This window comes from Gopherus evgoodei, chromosome 2 (genome assembly GCF_007399415.2).
Source record: "Gopherus evgoodei ecotype Sinaloan lineage chromosome 2, rGopEvg1_v1.p, whole genome shotgun sequence".
Classification (NCBI taxonomy): Eukaryota; Metazoa; Chordata; order Testudines; family Testudinidae; genus Gopherus; species Gopherus evgoodei.
The window spans coordinates 10699967-10724428 of NC_044323.1; the positions used below are offsets into that span (position 1 = coordinate 10699967).

At 45.6% G+C, this 24462-nt stretch overlaps 1 protein-coding gene across 2 annotated transcripts in view; it reads right to left on the reverse strand.

The window, feature by feature from the left end:
* Nucleotides 1–24462, reverse strand: part of PLCD1 (phospholipase C delta 1) — a 103329-nt gene that overhangs the window by 23229 nt on the left and 55638 nt on the right. For both annotated transcript variants that reach the window (XM_030549982.1, XM_030549981.1), the window contains exons 4-8: nt 20579–20708; nt 14481–14712; nt 8372–8573; nt 6729–6873; nt 5172–5321 (exon numbers count right to left, since the gene is read on the reverse strand). In XM_030549982.1, coding sequence (XP_030405842.1) covers nt 5172–5321; nt 6729–6873; nt 8372–8573; nt 14481–14712; nt 20579–20708 — 859 coding nt within the window. The remainder of the gene's footprint in view (nt 1–5171; nt 5322–6728; nt 6874–8371; nt 8574–14480; nt 14713–20578; nt 20709–24462) is intronic.

Here is a 24462-nt window from a genome sequence, read left to right on the forward strand (position 1 = left end):
TTTCGGGGAAATTGTCTCCTGAGCTGCTTTGCTGGGTGAAGTGGCAATTAGTGCACAATGAAGTTAAATGAGAAACAATGGCAGAGGACGGGAAAAATTAAGGGGCATCAGCAAGAGAGGAGGAAAGACATTTTCCGGTGAGGTTTTTAAGAGAGGCGGAGAGAGAGGAAAGCGAGCCCAGAAAGGAGGGGCTGCAAAAGCGGCTCCCTCCAGCACCAGAATAACTTTGGGAAAAGAAATAGAAGAGGAGCTGGGGGAGGAGGTAGAGGATCAGGCCTAGATTCTCTCTCTTGCTCTCTCTCTCACACACACACACCCCCAATAGGGAGCAATTTCCACTCCATTATACGTGCAGGATCAGGACTCAAAAGAAACACTGATGGAAGAGGCTTTCAGAGTAAGTTGCTTGACCAAATGGCCTGGTCCTTTGTATTCTGGGGCAGCGCTGCTACTCTACGGATGGCACAAGCTCACTCCACGTCTCACAGGGTATGTCTGCACTTGAATTAAAAACCCAGAGCCGGCCCAGACCTGCTGACTTGGGCTCATGGGCCTCGGTCTAAGGGGCTGTTTAATTGCAGTGCAAACATTCCAGCTTGGGCTGCAGCCCGAGCTTTGGGACCCTCCTTCTTTGCAGGGGCCTAGAGCTTGGGGCTTCAGCCCGAGCCTCAACATCATAAACAGCCCTGTAGCCTAAGCCCAAGTCAGCTGGCATGGGCCAGCCGTGGGTTCTTAATTGCAGTGTAGACACACCACAGCAGACTGGGGATTGCAGGAGGTTTGTGCAACGATGGCTCTGACTCAGGCAGACTTTCTGCCACTGAGGAGTGAATCAAGCCCAAGGAAGGTTAGATGGGCAGGGGGCCACTCCGTGGAGAGTTAACAACTCTGAAGTGTTGAGAGGTATGATGGGATAGCCTAATTTTGGCAAATAATTTGGCAACTGATCTTTGATTATGAGCAGGTAAGTATGCCCAGTGGTCTGTGATGGAATGTTAGATGGGGTGGGATCTAAGTTACTACAGAGAATTCTTTCCTGGGTGCTGCTGGTGATTCTTGCCCACATGCTCAGGGTTAACTGATTGCCATATTTGGGATCGGGAAGGAATTTTCCTCCAGGGCAGATTGGCAGAGGCCCTGGAGGTTTTTCGTCTTCCTCTGCAGCATGGGGCATGGGTCACTTGCTGGAGGATTCTCTGCAGCTTGAGATCTTCAAACCACGATTTGAGGACTTCAGTAGCTCAGACATAGGTTAGGGGTTTGTTACAGGAGTGGGTGGTGAGATTCTGTGGCCTGCGCTGTGCAGGAGGTCAGACTAGATGATCATAATGGTCCTTTCTGACCTTAAAGTCTTTGAGAGGCCAGGGGACATGGTCACATGTCTTTCTGTATGTGAGATGGTGGGCAGCAGCACTCTGGGCACACCAGCCCATACAGCCATGACTTCTGGGGCAACCCCTGAGAAGGGAGATGCTGTAGTCACTGTGAGAAACCATTGGCTAAATGCCTGCAGCATGGGGATTTCAGGGTCACAGCAAGCGCTATCCACTCTATCAATCTGGAGTGTTTTATGAGGGTTCTTTATTATTTAACCCATCTGATTCCTCTAGTCACCAACGACTTTAACGAGTGCTTATTTCAATTCCGGTGCTGAGCTGGTGAGGCTATTTTCTGCATGCTCTGCAGTTAGGATCACCCACCCGTGAGTTATTGTTCCATTCTGATCTAATTATTTCTTCCACTTGGCTCCTGAACGAGCTTTCTCAGCGACAGGGGGAAGTAAAAACCCAGGTGCCTTTCAGAATGGCAAATGAAGCGACTGGATTTTGTTCCCAGATGGGGGCCATGTGCAATGTGATAAAGAACAAGAGAGACAAACGTAGAGAGCCTTACCAGGGAAACCTCTGGGGGAAGTATCAGAGGAGTAGCCGCGTTAGTCTGGATCTGTAAAAAGCAATAAAGAGTCCTATGGCAGCGTATAGACTAACAGACGTATTGGAGCGTAAGCTTTCATGGGTAAATACCCACTTCATCAGACGCATGCATCTGAGGAAGTGGGTATTCACCCACGAAAGCTCATGCTCCAAAACGTCTGTTAGTCTATAAGGTGCCACAGGATTCTTCGCTGCTTTTACATGAACGAAGTGGGTATTCACCCACAAAAGTTCATGCTCCAATACGTCTGTTAGTCTATAAAGCCCCACAGGACTCTTTGCTGCTTTCTCCAGGGGAAGATGGTTTCATGGAGAAGGAAGTTTCCATGGAGGGTGAACTAGTGGGGATGGGATTATCCATAGTACATCTTTACCTTGGATGTGAGAATGGACATGACATATGTGCCCAGCCATGCAAATCAACCATCCATCTGTATAAAGCGCCTAGCCCCAGTGCTGCTAGGAGACTGTTTGTGCTCCGGCCTGGTGGAGTGAAGGGTGGCTGAAGAGGTCAAACCCCCACTATATGTGTGACTCTAGCCTCTCCTTTTGCCTCCAAGCCCCACAGCAGCCTTCCATGCTGGCCTATGCAGGGATGCTACACAGACTGGTTCCATGGCCCGTGGGGGTGCACTGGCATCCACGCAGCTATCTGCCAGTCAACCTCCCTGGGCAACCCCTGGGCTTAGCTTAAGTGGTGCAGGGGCTTATCCTGGCCCTTGGCAACAGGGTTAATTGCCCCTGATTTGAGTAGGCAATGAGATGTGCATAAGGACTACTCACATCAGTAACGGTTTGCAGGATTAGGACCTACCAAATTAGATACACACCCTGGACAGCACCGTAATTCATTAGTGAGAATCTAAACTGTGCCAACTTCCCTTTTCCTGCAGTGCGGTAGATTTCTTTAAGTCCTAAAACTACCTAGCCAACAGACTCCATAATGATGCTTCTCTTGCTTTGCATTTTGTTTACAGCCTTCTAGCTGTTTGCCAGGGGTGGATTCCAAACTGAGAAAATAAATGGACACACTTTTTTCTAATAAAAAATTCACTGCCCCCTCCCTCTTTCCCCTTGCCAGCTTTACTGGGAAGTGAAAAATCAAGGAAGGTTTTTTATGTATCAATTATAAATGAAAGTATTTTTTACAACAGTCAACAATTTGGTCTTGAGAAAAGATTCTCCTAGGCACACATGTTAGGCAGATGGAGGAATAGTACAGGAGGAAAAAAGTGAGGAATTATTTTTATACCACTATTTTTTCCTTTTTTTAAAAAAGCTGACTAGACCAGATCTTTAACGGATATAAATCAGCATAGCTCCATTGACTTTAATGCTGCGACACTGACTTACGCCAGCTGAGGAGCTGGCCCATTGTCTATTAGAGGAGCCAGAGTGCACATGAGGTAGATAGCAGGAAACAAAAATGTGCAAAATGTCTTTGGTTTTTGTTTGATTTATTATTTCCCATTTTATTTGTTAAAGATTTATTTATATATATAATTTTACTGGGCTACAAAGAGTTAACAGCCCTTTGAAAAGCAATCAGCTGATTTCAGGATTTTGCACTGAGGACAAACAAGGAGCCAGGAAGTGAGGGGAAAGCCAGTAACACAATCTCTCAAGAGCTTGCTTGTCCAACTCAGTAAAATCTTATTCAATCCCCAACCTTGGACTGTGTCCTATTCCTGCACGAGCCATGGCACAGTCAGTGCATAACTATGGAGTGAAATTCTTTTCCCTAATGCAAAGATCCCAGTGGAACAATGGTGCGTTTATTCATAATAATAAATTCTGTTTATTATAGCAATGCCTAGGGAAGAGCCAAGAACAGGGCCCCATTTTGTTAAGCACTCTACAAATAAAAGGTAACACTCCCAGATGCCTTAAAATACAGCAGAACATGAGAGATGCCAAATTCCTATGGTATTTTTGACTGCTTTCCCCCCTCCCTTCTCTCCTGCACTGACCATTGGATTTTCCCCATCCACAAACTCCTCCCAGCACTTTCTGGGCCAATGAAGCTTTAGGTAAAAATAAGAGTTTAAAAAAGCATTCAAAATGCCCTAGGTAATCCAAGGTCATGTTTGTTGCTGTTATCTTCTCCTGCATGTGCTGCTGTTTTGGAATCAGGCTGAAGTATCAGCGTGGGACAGATTCTCAGCTGGTATAGATCGGTGTCATTGGCATCCAGGGAGCTAAGCTGCTTCACTCCCAGCTAAGTGAAACTCTGGCTAATTGACTGCAACAGTCCTAATGAGTTTAGCTCTGTATTGAATTTATTAGCAGCATGCATAGTAGCCAGCCAATGGCCTACAAGTGTTAACTCACTTATTTACCTCATCAGTCTGCTGGGTCCCTTCCTCCCCTATCAGGCCTGGGGGTCAGCTCCCCAAACTTTTGGGCTGCACTGATGTGCAAGGATCTCTAGGCACGTGCCACTGGCAAGGGGCCTCCATGCAAAGATCCATTGCCTCTGCACTGCCACCCAGCAATCCCCCTTCTCGCAATCCCTTGACAACGCAGCCCCAATGCTCTCTATTACTCCCCAAGCCACCACTGCCCTCAGAATCTCTCTCAGTGGGAAGAGAGTCTGCAACATGACATGGTTCGCAGTAACCTGCACTGATTTCCCCATGCAGGTTGAGGAAGGGAAGGGGAAGGGGAAATCAGTGCAGCATGGCTGCCTCAGTTACTCTGTCTACTCCCTGGGAATGTGCTAGAATCCTCGTGGAATAGCTTCCAAGGGACGGAAAGGCAGCAGAAAACAAGCCAGTGAGAGCTCTTCTTCTTCTTTCAGTACAGAACCAGTGCTGCTCCTCTATATTATAATCAAGCAGTGGTCCATTCTGCCTATTCAGACACGTGGAGACAACTCCCCTAGCTACTGCTCCCAAGGAGCTAGTCTTCACCTCATCTATTCTAAAACTAATTAGGATAACACCAGTATCCAGTGGACATTAGGCCCCGGAAGGTCATATTAACCAAGTTCTGTGTAAGGTGAGCACATACAAAACAGACCTGTAATACCCAGCTGACTGGACGTGCCCTGTGAGAAAGCAATTGCTAACAGGGCTGAAGACATTGTCTGGCCTCTGGACCAGAAAGTCCCTAAGTTCCACAGAGCCTGTCTTCAACAGCAACTCCTCTCCTTATCACGGTGAGAGATATTACATCAGTCTGGTAAGAACGCAGGCCGTGTCACAACACACAAAACAATAAAGTAGCTCCACTCACCTCCGGCGAGGGGAAGTCTGATATATTTCCATCCACTGGCATTACCAGCAGCATGTCCCCTAGGATTGTCTTCAGGTGCTGAACCATCATCTTTTGCTGTTCCAGGCTACAGTGGTTCTCCAAGGAAATGATTACTGGGTACGGAGAGGTCTGTAGTAGGACAGCAACATACATAATAGGAGGGAGGGATAGCTCAGTGGTTTGAGCATTGGCTTGCTTAAATCCAGGGTTGTAAGTTCAATCCTTAAGGGGGCCATTTAGGGATCTGGGGCAAAAACTGTCAGGGACAGCACCTGGGCCTGCTGTGAAGGCAGGGGGCTGAACTCAATAACCTTTCAAGGTCCCTCCCAGCTCTGAGAGAGGCATACCTCCATATTAACTCTAGCAATCTCTTCCCTCCATGTGTTACAAAACCAGTGTGCTGCTAGCAGCACATTTCATTGGAAACCAGGCTGTTAACACAGCAGTGCAGACAAGTTCAAATACATATTAACATAATATTACACATTCATAGCACCATTTTGGTAGCCATCTTCTGAAGCCTCCCAGGAAGCATAACCTAGAGGCTAGGGCACTGGAGTAGGAGGCCTTGGCTCAATTCCCAGGTCAATTGGTCCACAGACCTCAGACAAGTCATTTAATTTTCCCTGTGCCTCAGTTCCCCAGCTGCACAATGGGGATAATGCTTCCTGACCTCAGAGGGGTGTTCTGAAAGTAACATCCATTAATGCCTGTGAGATGCTCGGATACTAGTGTGACAAGGGCAAGACAGATCCTATATCATCAAGTCATTTCTTCCTTTCCTGATAACACATCTAACGGGTTTTAGGACCTCTGGGAAGTGCTAACCGCTGTGCACCCTCCTGGATATTTCCTTGCACTGTAGGTTTCTGATTTCTGCATCCTAAAATCCTGGGGAAAACTGGATGTTGGCTCTAAAGGCAAATTAACTGAAGAATAAGGAGCAAGCCTGAGTCCCCAGTGAGTCTGGAAGAACAACACTCTTGGTATAACGGATGAAAGCCAAGGGCTGCTATGCAAGACACCCAGGTTTGACTGCTATACCCTATAATTTACTCTTAGTAGGAAGAGAGAGGGAATATCTCCCATCAATGCCTCACATGCACACACATGGATTTCTCTAAAACCTCTGGATAAATAAGGCTGAGCCATCAGACATCACAGCCAAGCTAAGCATGAACCGAACAGACAAGTTAATTTGACTGCCTGCATTCCCATTGCCTACATGCATTACTGTTCTAATTTCTGGTTACTATCTTCACTGTGGCAGGGGTCCAGTTCCCATCACGCTAAGTGCTGAGCCCTTGTGCAATGCAAAGACAATCTCTGCCCCAAAGGGTTCAGCATTTCAATAACCCTCAGGTACTGCTCACTGCAAAGGGCCAGGCACAGGTATGGCAGCCCAGAAAAGGACCAATGAGAAATGGAAGTATGCAGGTTTCACTGTATTTCATTGGAGCAGAATGTTTGCCTGTTTGTTCTCAGGGAAAATAAATAAAGCTGCAGGATACCCCCCGCCCTTTCCTTTGTTCTTACTTTGAAAGCATAGTTCTTGATGGCTTTTATGGCATCACTGAAGAGGATCTTGGAGGTGAGTGTGTAGCCGTGATAAATGACAGGCTCTGAGTTAGGACCATCCCAGCAGTCCAGCTCCACACAGCGGCAGCCTTTGGTCAGGGCTCTGGAAACAAAGAATGGAGGCATTTGGGTTTTTCTCCCCCCTCCCCATCCCCAAAATGGGACGATATCGTATATGGGCATTTCAATATATGCCGGAGGCTGATGGGTGGCTTTGATACGTGCAGAGTAAGTGAAAACAGGGGAACCTGTAAAAGTGTAATGGGACTGAGGAGAGGGGAGCTCAAGAGAGATCAGAGCAACTGAAAAGAGAGGAGCTCAGAGAAACTATTGAACAAGCTCAGAAATGCATAAAAGAATCAGAGGAGAGGAGAGATGGGAAAAGCTCAGGGCAGCTGAAGATAAGGGGGATCTGAAAAGCACAGGGGGGTTGGAGAGAAAGGAGATTAGGGAAGCCCCGAGATATTGAAGAGCAGATCGAGAAAGGCTGACTGGGCATAAAGAGAGTGGATCAAAGAAGCCATCAGCAGCTGCCACAATCAGAGAGGCCTAGACCATGTGCATTCTTCATGCAGATTTGACAAGGAGTTGGGGATGCATTTTCAAAGCTGGGCTCAATGATGTAGCTATGCGAACTCCACTGGCATTTAATGAGATGAAATCCCCTTTAGAAAGTTCACCTCACAGATTATACAGCTTGAATGTGCGCTCAGAAAGCCCCTGCCCTGCATTGTCTCGTTCAGTCATTTCCTGCCTTCAAATGTAAGTTCTTGTCTATATATTCATCACTGTAGGCTTCTGAAGATGATCTTTCCACTTTTCTCTACAGAGGCATATATGTACAGTAGGCCACGTGTACAGTAATTCCCCGTATGCTTAAAGTGACCCATCTCCTATAAGCACTGCTACAAGACCTGTGGGAACCACACAGTTAACCACAATGGAATCAGGATTAAGTAATTTCCTGATATTGCAAAATGCATTCAAATAACCAATGAAAGCAATTGACTGAGCTAAATCCTCTGCCAGCTCCCTGTCGCTTTTGATTAGATAGCTGCTGCTCCCCAACAAGTCCATCAGGTAGGAAAAGAGCCATGGTAGCAGAGCACCTACTCAGTATAACTATCCCTCACAATCTGATCATGACTTGCGTGATTTCGGGGGGTTCTTCCTGGAATCATGCTATTGCCTGAGAATTCAGCTTTCACTGAAAAAAGAGTCAATGTCTAGCCCTCAAGGCTGCAGAGAAAGCTTGAAAACATGATCCGTGAAGTCCCCAACTCCAGAAGACAAATACAAAGCATGTTACATTTATTAGTTTTAAAATCTCATTATTTTGGGGGCCTGACTCAGGATTATTGCATGCTTACAGTTGGCAATACCTCTCTGCTGGCTTAGTTACAGGGAAGTTTCTTGTTGGCTGGCCTGTTTGCAGCTGTTTGAGGCCATTCCAACATCTGGCCACTAGCTGGCAGACACAACAATCAGCAATAAGGTTAGGGTCAGTTCATGTAAGGGTGGAATTGAACATTCTAGGATCAAGCCTACCTGTATGTGTTCTGTATCCTGGTACAATCTGTGTTGAGAGATTCCCCCTTTACCTGATATAGGCCTCCGTGCTACTGGGCCCTGTGATCTGGTCTTCCATTAGATAGGTATTATGCGACGACGACACCAAGTAGTGACTGAGGGGCTGAGTCATGTCCTGGTAAACTTTACTGTGAGAGGAGTTGAATATGTTCCCCTCAGCAGACAGCAGATACATCAGGAAACCATCTTTGGTCATGATCTGTTGTTTCTTGGCTACCAGACAAAAGAAATATAAACCAGCGGTGAAAATATGACAGCTCGGTACTGGAAGAATGTGAAACACCCTAAGGGTACCCTGGGCTGTGCGGCCCCTCGACACCACCTGCCCTAGTGTGAGGAAGTTTTATCTGTGCCTTGCTGTGGGTCAGCTCTCTGACACAACCAGGCTCTGGCTACACAAGCACTCTACTCTCTCTGAACGGGTTAGCTAATGGCACACAGCAACCCCCAAGTCTTCAGAGCATTCCTGGTAGTGTCCAGCCCCTCCCAATGACCAGGCCTGCTGTTCCCAAAAGAGCAGGACACACCAGCTTGTAAGATTCAACTCATAAGAGTATAAGAATGGCCATACTGGGTCAGATCAAAGGTCCATCCAGCCCAATATCCTGTCTGCTGACAGAGGCCAATGCCAGTGCCCCAGAGGGAGTGAAGCTAACAGGTAATGATCAAGTGATCTCTCTCCTACCGTCCATCATCACCCTCTGACAAACAGAGGCTAAGGACACCATTCCTGACCCATCCTGGCTAATAGCCATTAATGGACTTAACCTCCATGAATTTATCCAGTTCTCTTTTAAACCCTGTTATAGTCCTAGCCTTCACAACCTCCTTAGGCAAGGAGTTCCACAAGTTGACTGTGCGCTGTGTGAAGAAGAACTTCCTTTTGTTTGTTATAAACCTGTTGCCCATTAATTTTATTTGGTGGCCCCTAGTTCTTATATTATGGGAATAAATAAATAACTTTTTCTTATTCACTTTCTTCACACCATTCATGATTTTATATACCTCTGTCATATCCCTCCTTAGTCTCCTCTTTTCCAAGCTGAAAGTCCTAGCCTCTTTAATCTCTCCTCATACGGGACCCGTTCCAAACCCCTAATAATTTTAGTTGCCCTTCTCTGAACCTTTTCTAATGTCAGTATATATTTTTTGAGATGAAGAGACCACATCTGTACGCAGTATTCAAGATGTGGGCGTACCATGGATTTATATAAGGGAAATAAGATATTCTCTATCCCTTTTTCAATGATTCCTAACATCCTGTTTGCTTTTCTGACTGCCACTGCACACTACATGGACGTCTTCAGAGAACTATCCACGATGACTGCAAGATCTTTTTCCTGATTAGTTGTAGCTAAATTAGCCCCCATCATATTGGATGCATAGTTGGGATTATTTTTTCCAATGTGCATTACTTTAAATTTATCCACAATAAATTTCATGTGCCATTTTGTTGCCCAATCACTTAGTTTTATGAGATCTTTTTGAAGTTCTTCACAGTCTGCTTTGGTCTTAACTATCTTGAGCAGTCTAGTATCATCTGCAAACTTTGCCACCTGATTGTTTACCCCTTTCTCCAGATCATTTATGATAAATTGAATAGGATTGGTCCTAGGACTGACTTTTGGGGAACACCACTAGTTACCCCTCTCCATTCTGAAAATTTACCATTTATTCCTACCCTTTGTTCCCTGTTTTTTACCCAGTTCTCATTCCATGAAAGGATCTTTCCTTTTATCCTATGACAACTCAAGTTACATAAGAGCCTTTGGTGAGGGATCACCACTTTGCTTAACACCACAGAACTGAGATCTATTTACAGTGAAAACAAGAACAAATTCATTCTCAGATATAGACATTCCAGTGATAATGAGTAGGAATACCGGAAACAAATGGGTACATATAAAATAAAATCATAACATGCTTTCTAGAGACTAAACTTGACTAACAAGTTACCCTCTTGTCTAAAGAAGCTTATCTCACCCAAAGTTATCTCCAGTGGTTTCAACCCAGCCTGCCTGAGACCCCTCTTTCATGAAGCAAACGCACTGTTTGTTTATGTCCTAGGTGAAGTATGACAGATCTTCTTTGACTCCCAAACAGGCCAGAACTAGCCTTTGACGTGCACCTCCAGATAGGGCGCCACGCCCCACGGTTCACCTCTTCCTGCTACTCTTCTTGCTTTGAAGTTTTCACAATCCTTCATTAGCATTCGGTTCAGACTGGTGAGAGGAGATTCACCGCGAACCATACAGCGAACCGTCAGATAAACATTTTTGTCTGACAGAAAACCTGTTTTTCATCTTTTCACCTGTGACTAGTCCCTAGACACAGGATGTAATTTCCAGTCAAATATTATGTGCGAACATAACTCTTTACACAACATAGCTCAGTGGTTTGAGCACTAGCCTGCTAAACTCAGGGTTGTGAGTTCAACCCTTGAGGGGGACACTTAGGGATCTGGGGCAAAATCAGTACTTGGTCCTGCTGGTGAAGGCAGGGGGTTGGACTCAATGACCCATTGGGGTCCCTTCCAGTTCTATGAGATAGGTATATCTCAGTATGCAAGTTCATAATATTGATGACCAGTGTGACACTGGCTTTTATTTGAGACCTCACAGGACATTATCTGATGAACTAGAACTTACATACAAGACTCAAGGGATTCCTGGAGCCCCTCGGCCACCGACTTTCTTCTTTCCGGGTGGGTGCTCCACCTTCACTCCACCCGAGGCCCCACCCCCACTCTGCCCTGTCCCCCAAACCCCAATCTAGCTCCACCTCCTTCCGCCCCTGCTCTGCCCCTTCCCCCCAGTGCCTCCTGCCGGCTGCCGAACAGCTGATCGGGCAGGCGGCTGAGCACCCACTATTTTTTTTTCTTGGGTGTTCCAGTCCCAGAGCACTCCCGGAATCGGCACCTCTGCCCTCAGCACCCCCTGGCCAATAGACATTACGAGATTTTTGGGTCACAAAGAACTAAATCTGAAAGGTTTAATAACCGTACCCACAGATGCCTGCACACAGCTCCCACTAACTTCAGTGAACTGCCTGTGCTGAATTTGGCCTTAGCGATACTAAAGCTGTTACTGTTGTTCAGTAGAAGCTGATAGCCCCCTTTGCCTGACAATGCTTTTCGAATAAAAAATGAACATCCAGCTTTATATCCCTGCCACATCCCTCAAATTCCCTCGGAAACACTAATAATGTATCGTTTGAGTAAAGCACGACTTGCAAAGGGCAAGGCCAATGAAGTACAGCAGTACTGGCTTGACTACAGGGTGCTCTAGCTTATGCTGGGAACTGAACTGGTCCCCAGGCCAGGCCCAAAACCAGGGAATGACACAGCTACTTTTGTCCCCACCCCATTCCTGAGCTGTGCCAGTCACAGCCCAGGATCATGGCCTTTTTGCTGTCTGGAATATTCAGTCTAAGATGCTGCACGGTGGTTACTCATTTCATCTCCGAGTAGAAATAAAATAATTCCGTATTTGCTCTATTGAAATGCAGGTCACTTAACTGGTTGCCTAAATATGTATTTAGGTGCCTAACTATATTTAGGTACCCAAGTTTCAAAAGCTTCTCCTTATTCTCTTTGGGCTAGATTTGGCTAAGAAATGCAGACATGGCGATGCTGAGCATTACCGTGTTTTTCAGGTGCTTGGAAATTCACTGAGTTGGGGTGCCTAGGCTCCCTATACAATGACTAAGGAGAGATAGGCAGCAGGGCCTCAGAATGGGATTCACAAAAGCCAGCGTGCTAGGTGGCTCCTCCCCTTAGGGTTGCCACCTATCCAGTTTTCACCTTGGCAGTCCAGGTTTTGGCTTGTGTGTCCGGGTGCCATTTGACAAACCCTGATGTCCAGTATTTTTTGATCTGGGGTGGAAGAAGCAGAGCAGGGGCAGAATCATGGGAGGAAGAGATGGAGGAGGGGGCAGGACCTCGAGGGAAGAGGCGGAGCAGGGACGGGGCTCGGGGGGAAGAGGTGGGGCAGGGGGCAGAGCCACCAGGGTCTGGTTACTAGCCATTAAAAAGGTGGCAAACCTACCTCACCTATACAAGCCAATGGGAAATGCCAGCAACAGGAGTGAGTCCTAAGCCCCACTGCTCTCACAGAGATGGGCCCTAAGTGCAGGCTGCAGGGAGGCACCTCCCTCTGCTTGGGATTCTCAGCTGTGAACCCTCTCTTGGCATGTGGCATCTATGATGTTTTTGCAAGCGGCCAGGGGAGGACCAGAGCTAGCTCCTGCCTAACTTTTAGCCCAGTGGTTAGTGTACTCATATGGGATTTGGGAGACCCCTAGTTCAAATCTCCCTTCCTCGTGAAGGGAGTAAAGGATTATAACAAGGATCTGCCACCTCTCTAGAGAGTGCCCTAACTGAGCTCTGGGTTATTCTGAAGTGGGGCTTGCTCAGTCTCTCCCGCTGAAGCAGTTCCACTGTGGATAAATCATATAAAGAGCCCTTGGGGCAGGACGACTGGATCCCAGGTCGCTTACCTCCCAGGGGAGTGCTCCAACTGCCAGGTTACTGAGTCATTCTCAGACTGGTGCTTGCTCTCTCCTTGGCCCAGTGAATCTTACCCTGTTTTGTGTAAGCTCATCTGCAGGGGCCAGATCTTGTAGGAAGTTCTTACCCAATCCGGCTCCACATATGACTTAGGGTGGAGGGGAGATAAGATTGAGGTCTAAAAAATCATAACTGGTGTAGAGAAAGTAGCTGAGGATCTGGCCCATTGAGTTAAGTCTAGATGGTCTTTCAGGTGGGACTCTGAAAACCTAAGTTCTGCCCACTCTGCACAGTTCTCAAAATTCCCATAGTACTTGGTTTGACCCACAGGATCTTACCGAGCAATTCTCCGAGTTTGCTAACATCTGCCTTCTTGAAGTCCATTGTCTTTCTTTTGCTGTCTTCCTCCTGACATTCCTTAGACTCATGAGCTCTATCATTTCATGATCCACTGTCACTCAATCTGCCTTCCAGTTTCCAATACTCAACCAGTTCCTCCCTATTTGTCAGAATCAAATCTGGAACAGCCTCTCACCTAATCACTTTCTCCACCCTCTGTAATAAAAAATTGTCTCCGATGTATTCCAAGAACTTGATGGATAATCTGTGTCCTGTTGTACTGTTTTCCCAACACATGCCTGGGTAGTTGAAGTCCACCATCACCACCAAGTCCTGTGCTTTGGATGATTTTGTTAGTTGTTTAAAAAAATCTTCATACACCTCTGCTTCCTGGCTTGGTGGTCTGTCATAGACCTCTACCATGACATCACCCTTGTTTTTTACCCCTTTTATCCTTACCCAGAGACTTTTAAGAAGTTTGTCTTTTTTCCATCTCAACCTCAGCACAAGCATATACATCTTTGATATACAAGGCAACCCCTCCTCTCTTTTCTCCCTACCTGTCCTTCCTGAGCAAGTTGTACCCTTCTATACCAATTACCCAGTCATGTGTATTATCCAGATGCCTGGCTTGAGGCTGCCGTGGGCATGCTCAGAGGCAGGAACATAGGCACCTAGGGAACTTTTACTCCAAAAATTTAGGTTCCGAGTGAGCTTCGGTGCCTACAAAGTTTGGTGGCAGCTGAGAAGGAGCTTTGTGAATCCCCGTAGGACCTGATTCTGGGATTTAGGTGCATAAAGTGGCAGTTAGGTGCCTAAATCCTATCATGAATCTAGCTTTTTGTGACTCAGTTTCCCCATCTGGAAAATGGAAATGACAATACAAATCTGCCTTTGCAAAGTGCTTTGAGATCATCAGATGACAGGTGCTACAGTAGTGCTAAATATTATACAAGGATTATTATTAAATAAACCATCTGTCGCTTCCCCACAAGGACTACAGTAACACTTAAAACTCTATACATCAACCATTTTCCTGCTGGGTACTGCACCAGAGCAAAGACCTGAGAAAAAAGACACTTTCCAGTCTACCCAACACATCCCTGTGGAGCTGCTAACATTCTTCTGGAATATTGACACATCAGAGATGGCTGCTGCAATACAAGGACACGCAAGGCTGAAGAAGGAAACAGCAGCAAAATAGTTCCAGGAATTGCTCTACTCAGAGCAAGAATTTTAGACTCTCACCCAAACAGCCAGTGCTGCCAACCCACCTGTTTCGTTGGGTTCATATCTCTCAATCAGAGAGAGTGCAGACTCAGGGACAGCATCGTCCTCCTGTTGCTTTTCTCGGAGGAACCTCAGGAGGTTGTCCTTGGACATGATCCCTTCAGCACTGGAGTATTTTGCAAAGATCTCATCTATCTCTGCCCGCTCAGTCAGCATCTTGTAAAATGTCTCTATCTCCTCATCTTCCAAGGTCTCTGTCTTGGATTTGTCACACTGCTGTAAATGTAGAGGGGAGAAGGAGTGAAAACCTTCTTTCCTTATAGCATATTCGAGCCATAATCTGCACCAGCTCTAAACAGTGTAGAACACAAAATAACTGGAAAGTTATTTGCCGCCTAATGAGAAGCCCTTGATTGATGGCTCTCACTGACCTATCCAGGGTCATTTTCTATCACTGAAACATCAAGAGTTATTATCAAGGGCGGCTCCAGGCCCTAGCACGCCAAGCGCGTGCTTGGAGCGGCATGTCACAGGGGGCGCTTTGCCGGTCGACAGGAGGGTGGCAGGCAGCTCTGATGGACCTCCTGCAGGTGTCACTGTAGAGGGTCCACTGGTCCAGCAGGACCAGCGGACCCTCCGCAGGGACGCCTGCGGGAGGTCCACCAGAGCCGCGGGACAGGCGGACCCTCCACAGGCACGTCTGCAGGAGGTCCACCGGAGCCGCGGGATCGGTGGACCCTCCGCAGGCACGTCTGCAGAAGGTCTACCAGAGCCGCAGGACCAGCGACCGGCAGAGCGCCCCCCCGTGGTGTGCCGCCGTGCTTGGGACAGCGAAATGGCTAGAGCCGCCCCTGGTTATTATGACTTATTATTTGTATTACTGTAGCAACTAAGAGCACTCATCATAGAACAGGACCTTGTTGTGCTCAGTGCTGTACAAACACAGAGCAAAAAGACTGTCTCTGCTCCCGATAGCTTACAATCTAAAATAAGCCAAGATACAACAGCAGGAGACAGACAGACAGGGGAGTACAAAGAAACAATAAGTGAAACATGTATTAAGTAAGAAATGAAGGGACTGGCATACAGCCAATTAAAGTCAACGGAAAGACTCCCATTCACTTTAATGGGTTTGGGATTTGGCACTAAGAGACTAGCAAGCAGAGGCAGAAAGGCTCATTAAAGATGTTCCATAAAAACTACTTTTGGATGGAAAATCTGGGTTTTCAGCAAAGTGAGTTTTTTGGTGAAAAGTTCCTGCGTTCTATGGAAAGCTTTAATTTCTCCTCAGAAAAACAAATGCCCCCAAACCAAAATATTTTGTTCCAGATATCCTACCTTGGAGCCTCAGGGGAGTTGTAGTTCAGTTTCCTTGCGTCCCCAGTCTCCTCTACAGGTTGGGCTCCCCAGCTAGACTATGTCTCCCATGATGCATCACAACCAGAGACTCCCATGAGGCCACCACCTCCCATAAGGGGAGACTGGGATGCATTATGGAAGATGTAACCCTTCCAGAAGCTTAGCTCATTAAGGAGAATGGGAGCATAAGGCACTCAAACTACAGCACCCCTGAGGCACTACGACAGAATTTCTGAATGGAAAAGTTTCAGTTTCTGGTTCAAATACTTCAGTTTTTGATGGTTTATTAAAAGTCAAACTTTCCCATGAGAATTAATGAGTTTTCATCAACATTTCCAATGGGGAAAAAGCCATTTTTCCTACCAGCTCCAGTTAGCAGCTGACTAGATATGATTTAATGGTTGCCCTTACAATTTTCACAATGTTGCCTCTGCAAGCAATATTACAGCAGTGCTCCCTATCCCACCGTAATGTTAATTACTTTGGTAGGATTTTTGTTGGTAAACATTTTAATTAACTAAAGGTCAAAAAAACAAACTGTAATGGAAAACCTGGGCATACATCAAAGTGTTTGCTTAAGACAGAGTCTCTTATTAGGATTGAGGGATTTTTGGTGCAGGATTCTCTGTACCTAGCTTATCAGTTGATGCCTAGATATTTTGATGACTGGCTCTCTTTAAATATCTAATATAGACAGCCAGCTCTTCCATAGCTAAGGATCTGGCCCATTGAGGTCAATTAAGTCTAGATGGTCTTTCAGGTGGGACTCTGAGAACCTAAGCCCTGCCCTCTCTGCACAGATCTCAAAATTCCCATAGTACTTGGTTTGCCCCAAGGTCCTTGGCCAAAAAAGGTCCCATCCCCCAGCCCTGAGTGCTGTAGACCAGCCTGTGTGCCATTTGGTGGTCACCACCCACTTCAGAGGTAGCAACCTTTCAGGGGCTCTGTACGTGCATAGTACTCTGTACTGGCTCTGGGATCCCTCAGGATGGTAGACACGGTATAAATGGAAGATATTGTTATAGCCCTGATCCCTAGAAACAAAATGTACATTTCAGTTTAACCAACCGTCCTGTTAGGTCCCAAGCCAAGCACTGCTAATCACATAGAAGACAATCATGATGCCCCTGAGGTTTCCTCTAGCAAGATGATAATGAGGTCTTTGGAGCACTGATATTATTGCTCCCTATGGAAAGTCTCCACTGGAACACTTTGGGAGCCATTGGGCTGCCTAGTTATGAACCAAACAAAGCTATCCAGCAGCTCGTTGCATTCTACAAGTCAAAACTATGATCTCATAACTGGCATGATCAAAGTGACAGAGGTGGCCTTTATTCATCTTAATGACAAGAGAAGCTGAGAAAGTGGCCTACTTACATGCTGTTTCTCCTGACATGCGTTGTAATTTACAAGGACACCCTCTACATAGGTTTCAACTTATTTGCTTTTTTAGTTTAATATTAAGGTTGTAAAATGTTTTTTGCAGATGCATGTTAACACTATGCTGTACGATACAGATGGTGTTGTTACAAGTTTATGTTTTGTTGTTTTCTGTATTCTGATGTGTGCATTGAAAAGCATAAAAACAATAAAAATGTTAATCCAACAGGATAGTTTTCTACACTCTTGAAAGCAATTATTTTGGTTGCTGCTGTTTGTGTCTATACCATCCTGTGGTGTCAGCTTGGTAAAGCTTGTCACCTAAGCAGAGTTAGATTTGTTGAATTCTTGGAGAAGAGGCACAAAGACAAATGCAGACTGGCAATAGTGGGGATTTGGCCAAGGACGCTCTTTCCTTTGAGACAGAACTGAGCCAATGCCCGAGTACGGCTGTATGGAGGTTTGTGCTGCGGTAAGGGCCACCTCTTGCAAGCCTGGCCATTAGTGGTCTTTAGACAGACTTCACTGCCCTTTCCAAAAGAATAGGAGTGCAAGTGCTGCCATCGTGGCCAGATTCCAGTTTGGGTTGCTCTGTGTGTGTGAACATGTTCTCTGAGTTTGACCTGTATGGCGTGGTCCCCTTACTTTGGGTTTGAATGAGCACCAAATGACAGAGAAAGCAGCAAAGAATCCTGTGGCACCTTATAGACTAACAGACGTTTTGGAGCATGAGCTTTCGTGGGTGAATACCCACTTCCTCAGATGCATCTGAGGAAGTGGGTATTCACCCACGAAAGCTCATGCTCCAAAATGTCTGTTAGTCTATAAGGTGCCACAGGATTCTTTGCTGCTTTTACAGATCCAGACTAACACGGCTACCCTCTGATAAATGACAGAAAGAATCTTGGTCCAAAGTGCTGGGTTTTACCTAGCTTTGAAGCATCCTGACACCCTGAATCAGACTGAGTTTGCCAGAAGGAGTGGGGAACTTTTGTGAAGAAACAGTTGAGATCAAGTTTGAAATGAAATGCACAACCAGGTGAGTTTTATGTGGCTTCTGGTTTCATTGGAGACGTTGTACTCAGGTCTACTTAGAACTTATAGAGGGACCACACAGGTATGGGAGGCCATCTTAATGGAAAACAGGACTAATTTAGGAAAACACCCTTATAGCCACTGTCTGACTGATCGATCATCCTTCATTACTGTGCCTGTACAAAAACCAGCACATTGCTACATGAACCAACACTGTCAAGTGCTTAGTCTCTATTTATAGCTTTAATTCATTGAGCCCAATGCTCCCCTATGCAGGAACTGAAATGCCTCGAGTCTCCACTCCCAGTTTCCTTCTAATTATTCCATTGAGGGCGGGGGTTAGGAAGTGGCAGGGGATTATGCTCCCTAGATCTGTCAGAGACAAGTATGTCTGTGTGACGTCTCTCATTTCTCCACTGCCAACCCCTTCCCCGCAGCCCCTGGAGACCCCACAGAGCACATGCTCTGTGAGAGCAGCTCATTATCATTACTGCAGTTTGCATTTCAGCTACACCTACAGGCCCCAGGTTAGGTCCCCATGGCTAGGTGCTGTACGCACAGACAGTGAAAGATAGTCCCTGCCCCACAGAGCTCACAGTCTGAAAGCTGTTCTTCTGGGTGCTCCCTGACAGCAGCTGCTCCAAGAGGAGCACCCCCAGAGGAGCAGGCCTGGTCCACCATGTGGAAAAGGAAGGAAGTACGTTACTGCAGCCAGATCTTGTGTTTATGCAGCTTTATTCTGGGGGTTCTGCAGCAAGAAATTGCTAGAGATCTGCTGGCCAACCTCACCCTGAATCTGTGTGGTGCTCTCACACAGAGAGGTCTTCACAGATCTAGGGTTAGGAGAGCACAAAGAGCTGGCATGCTTCCTTTCTATGCAATCCCCAGCTAGGACCTGCAGTCTGAGGCTCCCCAGTAGAGCCCTTCAGTGGGACTGGGGTCCCACAGGACCCATTGCCATAAGAGCGGGAGCAGGTAAAATGTACTTTGTTGTGGTTGGGATTGGGTGGGCAAAAAAATCCTGACTGCGGTAATTTGTGGGAAAATACTAAATCTCTCATTGATTTGTCAAAACAGAATTTCAGCAATGGAAAGCAAATTTTTCTTTTCTCTTTTTTTTTAAAAAGGTTTTAATACTTAACTTTAAGCAAGGGATAGAAAGAGAGCTGATGTCTCATAACAGGAGTTAAAATATTTTTTTACGTGGTTTAAGCAAGATTTGTTTTATTTTTTTAGTGGTAAGAATTGTGTCTGAATTCTGTTTATATATAGAATAGATTAATCGATCTGGGGTTTTTTTTGTTTGTTTTTAGTAGTGTGGGGGAATCTGTCTCTCTTGCGGGATTGAAGGTTTCTGTGGGTGACCCGTGGGCACTGCGGGGCGGGACGGGCGCAGGATTTAAAAAATAGTCCTGCGCAGGGCTCTACTCCCCAGCCCTCCACTTGCAGAAGCAGAGGGGAGCATCAGAACCACTACTGGGTTTCGACGACTGTGTGCACTTCTACCATTTAGTAGCGCTCTGAAGGGGAAGGAACAGCTCTTTCTGACACTGCCCACTTCAGGGAAGTTAAGTGACAGATGTGATGAGGGCCTAGAAATCAATCCAATGGGCTTTAGCTCATGCAAGCTGGAAGGTTGGGTTTTAGGAACACTAAAAACTCAACCACTCAGGACTTCTTGTCACCGTCATTACCTTCCCATTGGCTTCGCCAGCAAGTTGAAGCTCAAGAAATTAGCAGTGCGTATCCCTGAGCAGAGTTCATGTTTCCTTGGGTCATTAACTGCTCCAAGCCAGTGTACAGGGTTGCATCACTATCATGACTGTATTCCTTTAATTCACACTTTCCCCTGCCTTGTATAACTTTCCTTGATTTTACAGAAGCCACTTGGTATTTCACTCCACTGTGTTAGGGTGAATGACTATAGCAGAACTTATTCCATGGGGGACTAAAGTTTTCAGCGTGTAGTCATTATACTCTGAAGTCCTGACCCCCCAGTGCCCAAGGGCACCTGCTCTCTCTCTGATCTTATCCATTTATCTCGCATTATCCATATCAATGTCTGATCCTTCTCCGCATCCCCCTCCTTTCTTGGACTCAATTATACCTTTGGGACATTGCAGCTCTCACAGTGGGTGCCCCATTCACCGTGGGTGGCGTTTTCAAAACTCCACTGATTTAACTGGGAGCCCAGTTAGGCCAACAGTGAGCACTCTGAAGAGCCTAAGGCACATGCACGATCCTAGGGCTCAGTCAGCATGTTGAGAGTTTGCCTCTGCTTAAGTCTCCAGCCAGTTGGTGTGAGGTTCAGGGACTGTGATGCCAAGCCAGCCCATTCACTGCCACGCCAATTGTGAATTCTCCTTACCTGAAAGATCTGCTTGGCATAACTGTCATCCATTTGAATGTTCACTTCTTTCAGGAAGCTCTTGAGCTCTTTAAAGCTCATCTTGTTGTCTTTGTTCTTATCCGCCTTCCGCAAGCAGGAGTGAATCCAGCTGCAAGCTGATGTAAGGAAATCACTCCAGATCGATTCCTTCCCCCATCTATCATCCCTTCCCCTGGGGAAAAAAAACTCACCTAGAGATTCTGGGCCAGGTCTTCAGCTGGTGTAAATCAGCATGGTGCCATCAAGCCAATTTACACCAACTGAGGATCTGGCCCTCTGTTTTTAAAGAGCATGTTAAGGGTTGCTTAGGTGGCAGCAGAGCACTCTGTCACATAGGAGCCCCCAGCTGAGGAGAGATCTTTCACCCACTGGGAGTGGGGAAAACATTATTTGCTCCACAATTGCTTCTTGTCCCAGCTGAATCACAAAACATTTTTGCAAGAGAACGAGCACTGCATTCAAGGCCGTTAACAGGGGCTTGAGGGTGAGGGAAGGAGGGCAAAGAGCTCCCAGAAGGCAAAACTGATGGTTTCCTGCATGGATAGGTGGGATTTGATCGAGAGCCAGTATATCAACTAATATTTGGTTGGAGCTGGGGAAGATGCTAAAGAACCTGTGCCTGGATATTGGGAAAAGATTCCCCAGCAGAAACATTACTGTTCATCTTGTGAAAGCTATATGCTGTCTACTCTGGTATATACTTGAGGATCTGTCCCTATATTTCTTACCATTTGTAAAAATAGAACTGGTGCAGCTGGTAGGTTCCGACGTTCCCTTGTAAAACACATAAGGTATATATCACTGTATTCTACACTACCCTAACATTACAGCTTGCAATGTTACTGCACTGTTTCAACCGATTACAATAAAATATCTGCAATTTTTTAAAATAATGATGCTCAGGAAATTTCCACTGGCATTCCTATGTCTTTTCTGGAAGATTATGTCAGACTGTTAAATATCTTGGCGTTTTTTTCAAAATAGGAATGGCTATTACTGCAACAGAGCATCGTATTTCTTTCTGCTAGTTTAATCATCAAATGAACGAGGCCTTCAGGGAAAGCATTCTATTTTTAAAGTAGGAAAATTATCAAACTAAGATCAGGTCATCAAATCTCTATGGACATAGTCCTCACTGCCATAAATGGGACTAAGACAGAAGGCACTATTTCAAAAATCATTCCAAAAAGACTAAAAAATGCCCATTCTGGGAGATGAGGGCCTGAGCTAGAATATGATTAACTGACCCCCCTAAGGGACAATATTTTAACTGGGCCCATCATATTTTCCCTGAGAGAAAAAGGTGTTTACAGATAACAATAGCGTCCTCAGTGGTAACCCTTAATATGTGAATATTTACCTACAATTGCCACATTTGTATCTAAAGCAGTGGTTCTCAACCCCTTTAGCATTGTAGTGCTCTATGTGTTATGTGGGCCACATCCACACAATATGTATGCTACCTGTATGACCCTGAGGATGTCACACGGGCTGCTGGAAAAGTTATGATTTGCTAAATATGGTAAGCTTATTTATATGTATGCATCATCTTTGTATCATGAATTATAAATCGTAGAATCATAGAAGATTAGAGTTGGAAGAGACCACAGGAGGTCATCTAGTGCAACCACTTGCTCAAAGCAGGACTAACCCCAACAAAATATGTGTGCTATATGTGCATCTCAAATGTTTCTGGGTGACACTGCCAGACAGATTGGCATCAGCACTATCCAGCCTGCTTACTGACCCATCAAGTGCAATCAATTGTACAAAGAACCCATTAAGAGAAGCCAGAGGCTATGCCTACAAATCAGCAGGACATGTAGGGACATGCCTGTGGACAGGGGACTCCAGGGCCTTTTCCATGTCCATGTCCTGTGAGTTTCTGTTTGGGACAGAGGATGTACATGCCACTACGATATAAAGGATATCAACGGGCAGCTGCATCATCTCCATTTTGTCTTCAGTCCTGCTTTCTACCTCAGGAGTAACTTCTCTACAAACTGAAACTTTGAACAAAGGACTGACAGACCCATCCAAGTACTGGATGTGTTCCAAAGGGACTTTACAAGCCAGCAAACTGACCAACGTTGCTAAGAACTCGATATACGGACTCTGAACTCACATGTATGTATCTTATTGCTTTGACCATTTAACAGCTCTCTTTCATTCTTTTCTTTGTTTTTATAATAAACTTTTCGTTTTAGATACTAAAGCATTGGCTGGCAGTGTGGTATTTTGGGTATGATCCAAACTAGTACTGATCTGGCAATGTGACTTGGCCTTTGGGGATCAGAAGAACATTTTGTATAGTGAATAGAGTTTTAAATAATTTCTCACTGTATTTGACCTAGGTGCTGATTGGGAGCCAGAGACTTGAATGCAATAAAGGGAGCTGTGTGATTTCTTTTTTTTTCAGCTTCTTGATAACCAGTGTGTAGGATCAAGAGCACAGTTTGTGACTGGTTGGTGAACTGTAGTGTTAATCACCAGTTTTGGGAGAATCTGCTCTCCTTTTTGCAGCCTGCCCACACCTTAGCATTTTCAGTGTGGGCTACACTAGGCACCTTGGGTTAAAACCCAGACCCACAGGAGGATGTAGGAAAGCAAGAGATTGTGAATTACTTTTGTTCTGCTCCTGGAACAAATCCTATCTAATTTAGCTGCTAGTGCAGCATAAGGTTACATGAGACTAATTACACTTGCTGTTTGTTGCTTCCAAATCCCTTTTTTCCTAAAATACTTAGTTCCAACTGCTAAATAAAAATACTGTCTTTTTCAGAAGGCCATTTCTCACTATATCACTGATCACATATTTCTGAAGGGAGGAAATGCAGGTACCAGAAACCCAGTCAGACCCTGTCATAAACAGATAGCTAAGGGTTAATGTTCTTTTACCTGAAACACCTGACCAGAGGACAATCGGGAAACAAGACTTTTTCAAATCTGGGTGGAGGGAAGTTTTGGGTGTGAGTTCTTTGTTCTTTGTCTTGGGTCTGACCCTCTCGGCTCAGAGAGTGATTTTTCTATCTCCTGCCTTTCTAATCTTCTGTTTCCAAGTCGTAAGTACAAGGATAGTAAGACAATAGGTTTATATTGTTTTCTTTTGTATTTACATGTGTGTAGTTGCTGGAATGTGTTAAATTGTATCTTTTTGGATAAGGCTGTTTATTCATTTTTTTCCTTTAAGCAATTGACCCTGTATATTGTCATCTTATTACAGAGACTATTTTTAATGTCTTTTTCTTTCTTTTTTTATACAAAGCTTTCTTTTTAAGACCTGTTGGAGTTTTTCTTTAGTGGGGACTCCGGGGAATTGAGTCTGCAGCTCACCAGGGAATTGGTGGAAGGAAAAAGTCAAGGGGAAAATCTCTTTGTGTTAGATTTACTAAGCCTGACTTTGCATACCCTCTGGGTGAGAGGGAGAGATTAGATCTCTCGGTACTTGTGTTTCCAGGACTGGAAGCAGGGAATCTCCTAGGGTCGTCCAGGGAGGGGAGCCTGGGAGGAAGTAACAAGGAAACAAGGGGAGGGGGTTATTTCCCTTTGTTGTAAGACTCAAGGCATCTGAATCTGGGGGTCCCCCAGGGAAGGTTTTGGGGAGACCACAGTGAGTTAGACACTGTATAATTCTTAGCTGGTGGCAGCGATACCAGGTCCTAGCTGGTAACTAAGCTTGGAGGTTTTCATGCTAACACCCATATTTTGGACGCTAAGGTCCAGATCTGGGAAAAAATGTTATGACAGACCCGTGGGGCAATAAGCAATTGGTATACACAGGGCAGTGTATCTGTGACGGGGTGTTCACCCCACACAGGACTGAAAAGGGTTAAGGTCTATTAACATCTGTACCTGGAGCAAGA